A 6,571-nucleotide genomic window follows, 5' to 3' on the forward strand; every position below is an offset into this window, starting at 1 on the left:
TTCAACCTCCCTGACTTCCCCCCGCTCCTGGTTGTGACCGGGCTGCTGATTCCTTTGTCTGGCAAGATCAGGCTGAGGCCGGCTAGGTTGGCCTACCCCGGCTGCGTCCTGTTGGCTGGCCAGTATCCTTTGTTGAGTCCCGGGTGTGATTTCGGGTGGAGGTAGGCCTAGCTCAGCGTCACGCCGAGAATCTCAGACGAACTGAAAGTAGTCACTAGTGGCATGGGTGTGGGAGCGATGGTAAGTGTGGTAGCGCGGTCCCCATGACCCAGACCTTAGGGCTTGAACAGCTGCTACACGCAAAGTCGATCGGGTATCCAGACCGGGGCCAAAGGGGGGTCGAGCGTCCTGAGTACGCGGAAGAAGTTGGCCTAGCGGCTATGGTGGCTTCTTTTCTAGTTTGTTGGCGGAAGTAGACACCTTGTCTGCTTTCCGTCGAGCAGTTTGAGCCTCCTTCACATTGATGTAGCTGGCAGCCTTTCCCAGCATCTCGTCGAAGTTCTTTACAGGATCTCGAATGAGGTTCCGGAAGAACTCTCTCTCTACCAATCCATGAGAGAAAGCGCTCATCAATATTTCGAAGGTGGCTGATAGAACGTCCTGAGCTACTTGGTTGAAATGCTTAATATAACTTCGTAAGGGCTCAGCTGACCCTTGCTTGAGCGCGAAGAGATAGTGATCTGTCTTTTGGTACTTCCTGCTACTGGCGAAGTGGCGCAGGAAGACTGTCTTGAAATCATAGAAACAAGTGATGGACTCGTTCGACAACCTGTCAAACCATTTTTGTGTTGAGCCAAATAAAGTATTAAGGAACACTCGGCACTTGATAACATTACTATACTGATGCAACGGGGCAGCGTTCCTAAACTTATGGAGATGATCTTCCGAGTCCTGACTACCATCATATTCACCGATAGTAGGAGACCTGCATCCCTTAGGTAACTTTCACTGAGCACCTTTGTAGAGAAGGGCACTTGCTCTTCAGGATCCATTCTGAGCTTCTCTTTGAGAACTATAGCTTTACCCTTCTTAGAATCCCTGGGTGAGGAGCTTTCTGCCTTAGAAGCTTGTGGTTGCTCTTTCTTATTATAAGCGCTTGGAACCTTGTGATGGTAATCGAGGCCTGACTCTCAATAGAAGGCCGAGGGAAACTCCTCGGGCCCCTCTATCAGAAGTGTGGGTTGGCTCCTTAGAAATTGCAGGCATCTTGTAAAGTCGAGAAACGGTGGTCTGCTTCTCGGAGGCTACTCGCCTCTTGGTTTTTTGTACATCTCGTATTCTCCTGCTGTCATGGTTACGTTGATTCTACCGGTGTCCTCCATCCTTTCGCTCTAGAATAGGCAAAGAAGTTCCCACAAACGACGCCAAATTGATCCTGTTCGGAGTCTGAGTCAAACGAAGGTCGGATGAAGTGTAGCTGGCATTGACGGGGAGGAGACTATGATGCTGCGGTCACACGAACCGGACCCCCATGTGGCCCAGAAGAACTGCTGTGCTTGCGGCAACGGTACTAGACCTCTGCACACACTCCGATAAGCACATGAAACATTTGAGACCAAGAACCAGGGAAAAAGTCCCCGGAGCAGACCCTCCGACGCTCAAGTCAAGTACTTTTCCCCCAGAAGAACAGTGTACGAAGGAAAAAGAAAAGTAGACAAGGTTACGAGTGAGCGTACCTGCACAAGGGAGAGAACGCCTCTTTTTATATGACAATACGTATCTTCTAGAGACTGACCCCTGTCAGAGGATGTCGGGTGTCAGGATTTGTCGAGTGGTGGAGGACACGTAGCCTTCTCCTACAGACTGAAGGAAGGTTCTACTTGCAAATGATCCTAACTGCTGGAATATTCCCTAACATACAGCAGATATTCTCTGACAGGTGGTTACGATTCCCTGATCTATTGTCACATAGTGTCTTCTATCCTGCCCGAGTGCGATTAAAAACAGCCTTGGTTGGTCCATTGGGTGTTGATGAACAGACTGATCGGGCCCCTTCTACCGTCCTTTACGATCCTGATCCTACCGAGGGTGATAAGTTGCTCACGTGGGCCAGCTTGACAACCCCTAATCGGTAAAGTCAAGTCGGGTTTGGTCTTGACCGCGCTTCCTGTCGTAGCCCTGATTTCTCGACCGGCGGACCCCTCCCTGACTTCATACATCGGCTGGCCCCGAGTGGGTTCACTCTATATATCGACTGTCACATTTCCTTATCTTCTGACTGCCACGCCCCCTTGACTTCTGGTTGTCACGTCCCCTTGACTTATGACTGCCGCATCCTCTTGACTTCTAACTGTCACGTTCTCTTGACTTCTGACTATCGTGTCCTCTTGACCTCTGACTGTCACGTCCTCTTGACTTCTGACTGTCACGCTCCCTTGACCAGATCTTACTACTATGCACTGTATAAGTGTTGTAAACATGAAGTTAATTGAATGGTTTGCTATGGAAAAGAAAGAGTGGCCAATGCGTACTAAATTTTCAGACTATGCATAGCAAAGGTGTTTTTGGAGCAGGTTGTGTTGAGGGATGGATTGCTACCTAAGCATCGATTTACTTGGTGAATGTTGGCCCATGGATGATTGAGGATAGCGGACACGATGACTTAAGTCGTACAAGATATGTTCCCTATGCAAAAAAAACAAGATGAGTTGTAAGGCACATCTACTTTCGTTACGTTGCTCCATCATAAGAGCATCCGCAACGCTAATTCATTATAACATCCATCACCTCATCAAAAAGTATGGGGTCCACTGTCATATACTCATTATAACAACATATCCCTTTCACTCATATCCCTTTTAATATTAACACTCATTATTTATGGGTCCCATCATCTACTTATTTATCTCTTTTATTAATTTTTTAAATAATATTAAAAATTTTATAATTTAAAAAAGAAAAAAAATATTAAAAATTAAGAGAGAGGGTGTTCAAGAACACCCTCTCTCCTCTCTCTTGTGAGTGGGCATTATAATGCTCACTCATAATGAAAAGAAGATGTTAAATGGATATTATAATATTCTTTTAACACCTCATTGAGGATGCTCTACGGAAGTTATGGGATCAGGTGAGGCGTTAGTTGGAATTTTGACATCAAATATATTCTGTGCAGCAGCTATCCAGGGCCCTCCAAAAATGGCATCGAGGCAATGGTTGGCTAACAAAGGCACACTATTTGGCAGTCTTTTTGTATGGTTTACTTTTTGTATGGTTTACCTCTTGTGGTAAGGACAGAATAAGAGCAGGTTTGTAGGGGTGGTACCGTGTGTAGAGGAGTTGTGCCGTAAAGTGCCGATTTTTATTTTTTTTGATTCGTAGACGTTTAGAGTTTGCATTTGTTCCGATTTGTTGATGTCGTGTAACGAATGATGTGCCCTTGCGTGGTTGTGCTAGCCCGCAAAGGTTATCATGTTTATGTGGTTGCGTGGGTCATGCCTTCTTGTGTGGACTGTTTTGCCCGTAAGGTTTAGAGATACTTTTCGTTTTGGTTTCTAGACGTTTAGAGTCTATATTGATTCGATCATTGAGATCTTTATCTATATTGATCTTTTGAGAAAAAAAAAATACGGATTAATACATTTCTACGCACAAAATCTAAATCCGATTAATTAAGTCTATGATTAAACATCAATTAAATCACGTACTTTATTGAACTTATCCATAATGACAATACTCGTGTTATAACTTTAACATGTATGGATCGGAGAATCAAATCCCAACAATTTATACATTGCCTGATCGAGAAGATGATTAAGAGTGTGTATCGTTGTCCATTGCGCTGCCCTCCTCCATCGTCTTCCCCGCTGACGCAGCCTCCGTCGCCTTGGCAGTGTCGTAGGTAGCGTGCAGGCCCACGAAGAAGTAGTATAGCAGCAGCAATACCGTCCATATGCCGAACCGCATGAACGACTTCCCGTCGATCGAGCCCAACAAGAATATATTGATGGCGATGGACGCCGACGGCAGCCAGGGTACCAGCGGCACCCCCCACAACCTCGGCTGCCTCGCCTGCGGCACCCACCACCACAGTCCCGCCGTGGCCAGCAGCCACGCCGGAACCGTCACCACGTACGCCACCCACCCCTTGTCGGTCGCCGCCCAGTAGACCGCCGTCGCGATGGAGGAGGCCAGGATGAGCAGGAGGAAGCCGACCAATTTGGCCCGGTCTGCGCTCGACGTCTGGCCGCTGACGTAATAGCGGCGCACGAGGAGGGCAAGGGCCACGAGCATGAAGATGAAGAGCGTGGAGATGGAGAGGAGGTTGGCGAGGATGCCGAGGTCGGTGAAGAAGGCGATTACGGCGGTGGCGACGAGCATGACGACGGTGGCGTTGATGGGGGTGCCGGTGCGGGGATGGACGTGGGCTAACCAAGGCGGCATCATGTGTGTCCGGGCCATGTGGGTCAAGTAGCGGGCCTGGCCGACGGCGGAGACGAGGAGCACGGTGGTCATGCCCTTGAGCGCCCCGAAGGCGACGATGTACTTGGCCCAGTTCATGCCCACGTTCTGGAAGGCCACCGAAAAGGGGGCGTGGGGATCGATGTTGCCGTACGGCTGCATCAGACAGAGCGTGATGGCCATCGCGCAGTAGGCGAGCGTGGTGATGGACATGGAGCACACGAGGCCGATGGGGATGTCGCGCGCTGGGTTCTTGGTCTCCTCCGCCATGGTGGACACCGCGTCGAAGCCGACGTAGGCGAAGAAGAGCACGGCGGAGGCGTGGAAGATGCCGCGGGCCCCGAAGTGGAAGAAGTCGTCGAGGTTGGAGGATTTGGCCTTGGTGAGGCCGGCGACGATGACGAAGAGGATGACGACCACATGGAGGATGGAGGCGATGTAATTGAAGCGGGAAGTGCCCTTGGTGCTCACCGCCGCCACCAGGCAGACGATGGCGATGACGACGACGGCGATTGGGTCGAGGTGGCTGTAGTCGGAGGCTAGGGCGGTGGCGTGGATGAGGAAGTCGTTGGGCTGGTGGTTGAGCAGAGTGGCGAAGTAGGACGTCCAGGAGCGGGCCACGGCCGCCCCGCCGATCACGTACTCCAGTAGGATGTTGCCGGCGGCGACGAACGCCACGAAGTCCCCCAACTCGACCCTCAGATACGAAAACGACCCACCTGCGCACCACCATCAATGGCATTAATCACAACCCGTCAATAATCTTGCAAGCACGTTACCGATCACCATCAATGACCTAACAAAAGTAAACAAATCGAAGCGGGAGGGATTTCATGTGTTGAAATTGTGGACTGCGTGTGCAAGACAAATTGCAATTCATTGATTATCTTTCTTCTTCTTCTGTTTTTTTTTTCGAGGGGAAGATCGGCGGGATGCCTATCAAGGACATGAAAATTGAAGAAAGAATGATGTTTGATATCGTCGGAGTTTCGATCGAATTGAGAAATACCGGCGACGGGGATCTCGACGGCGAACTCCGTGTAGCAGAAGACCGAGAGCATGGCGGAGATGCCTGACACGACGTAAGAGAGGACGACGGCGGGGCCGACGACGCTGTTGGCCTCCTGGCCGGTGAGGACGAAGATGCCGGAGCCGATGACGGCGCCGATGCCGAACCACATGAGGTCCCACCAGTTGAGGTTCTTCTTCATCTCGTGGCCGCTGCGCTCGCGCACCTCGTGCAGCTCCGCGTGCTCCTGCGACCGGGAGAACAGCCGGTCCCGGAGGCGCGGCCCCGTCTGCCTGAGCGACCGCATGTAGCTCTCCCAGCTCTGGAACGTCTCCTCCGGGAAGAAGTCATCCTTCGTGCAGGAACACCCTCGGCGACGCTTCACCGCCACCACCACTCCGCCGGCAGCATCACTCTCGCCTTCCTCTGTTCCCATGCTGCTTCCTCTTCTCCTCGCGGATCTGAAGAATCGAATTGAAAAAAGATTAAATAACAAAGAGATCGATGATAAAGGATTGAAATTTTGGCATCTACCGACCGACGGCGGATTCGGAATCTCCGCTCCAGAGATAAGCGCAAGGGACAAGAATCGGAAGCCGGCCTGGAAATCCTTCCTCTTGTTTAATGGCTGTATAAAGCCAATGAGATAGATGTGAATTTGAATATTCCAACTTTTATTTTCATTTTATTTATTTATTTATTGTGTAAGATTGAATAATTAATGATGTCGACTTTTTTTGAATCTTTGTTAGTTATACAACCCAAAGAGACAAATTATATACTTAGAAAGAATAAATTACACCAAACTATATTTTTCTGTTTATCTACTTAGAAAAAAAATAATAGAAGAATCATCTTTAAATTTATTTTATTTGATTTTCATGTCCATCCAAATTGAGTGGAATTAATTTTCTGTCCTCTCAAATTAACTCTGACTAGTAAAAAGATGAATTTTGATCCAACTGATTTCATAGTGAAATTGGTAATCTTAAAATTGTTGTGAAGCCGTGGACGTGTGATCGTGGCGAGGCTACAGGGAAGCCATGAGTCTACGGCATTGACGAGTTCATTTAGATGTGACCGCGAGATTCTTTGTTCCTTTTTTATTTTATTTTATTTTATAATTTTTTTTAATTATTGGTTCATTTTCTTCATTTGTCTCCC

The 6,571-nt window shown here is 48.8% G+C and overlaps 2 protein-coding genes across 2 annotated transcripts; both read right to left on the reverse strand.

Annotated features, from left to right (window-relative positions):
• Window positions 1-378: 378 nt before the first annotated feature.
• Window positions 379-1,322, reverse strand: LOC122044194. Its single transcript, XM_042604722.1, has 2 exons — window positions 1,270-1,322; window positions 379-769 (listed from the first exon to the last, which is right to left on the reverse strand). The coding sequence occupies exons 1-2, from the start codon at window positions 1,320-1,322 to the stop codon at window positions 379-381; spliced, it is 444 nt and encodes a 147-aa protein (XP_042460656.1).
• Window positions 1,323-3,620: 2,298 nt separating this feature from the next.
• On the reverse strand, window positions 3,621-6,074 carry LOC122042953 (cationic amino acid transporter 1-like). The gene is made up of 3 exons (XM_042603362.1): window positions 5,946-6,074; window positions 5,408-5,868; window positions 3,621-5,117 (listed from the first exon to the last, which is right to left on the reverse strand). Exons 2-3 carry the CDS (start codon window positions 5,841-5,843, stop codon window positions 3,751-3,753), a joined length of 1,803 nt encoding a protein of 600 aa, XP_042459296.1. The 5' UTR covers window positions 5,844-5,868; window positions 5,946-6,074; the 3' UTR covers window positions 3,621-3,750.
• Window positions 6,075-6,571: the final 497 nt, after the last annotated feature.

The sequence above is a fragment of the Zingiber officinale genome, chromosome 2A, assembly GCF_018446385.1.
Source record: "Zingiber officinale cultivar Zhangliang chromosome 2A, Zo_v1.1, whole genome shotgun sequence".
NCBI classification, from domain to species: Eukaryota; Viridiplantae; Streptophyta; class Magnoliopsida; order Zingiberales; family Zingiberaceae; genus Zingiber; species Zingiber officinale.

Coding starts and splice junctions, on each gene's coding strand:
- LOC122042953 (XM_042603362.1), bottom strand. CDS start 5,843: ATGGGAACAGAGGAAGGCGAGAGTGATGCTGCCGGCGGAGTGGTGGTG. Junction 5,118..5,407: donor CGTCGAGATCCCCGTCGCCG/GTATTTCTCAAT, acceptor GGTGGTGCGCAG/GTGGGTCGTTTTCGTATCTG.
- LOC122044194 (XM_042604722.1), bottom strand. CDS start 1,322: ATGGAGGACACCGGTAGAATCAACGTAACCATGACAGCAGGAGAATAC. Junction 770..1,269: donor ACAGCAGGAGAATACGAGAT/GTACAAAAAACC, acceptor ATGGTTTGACAG/GTTGTCGAACGAGTCCATCA.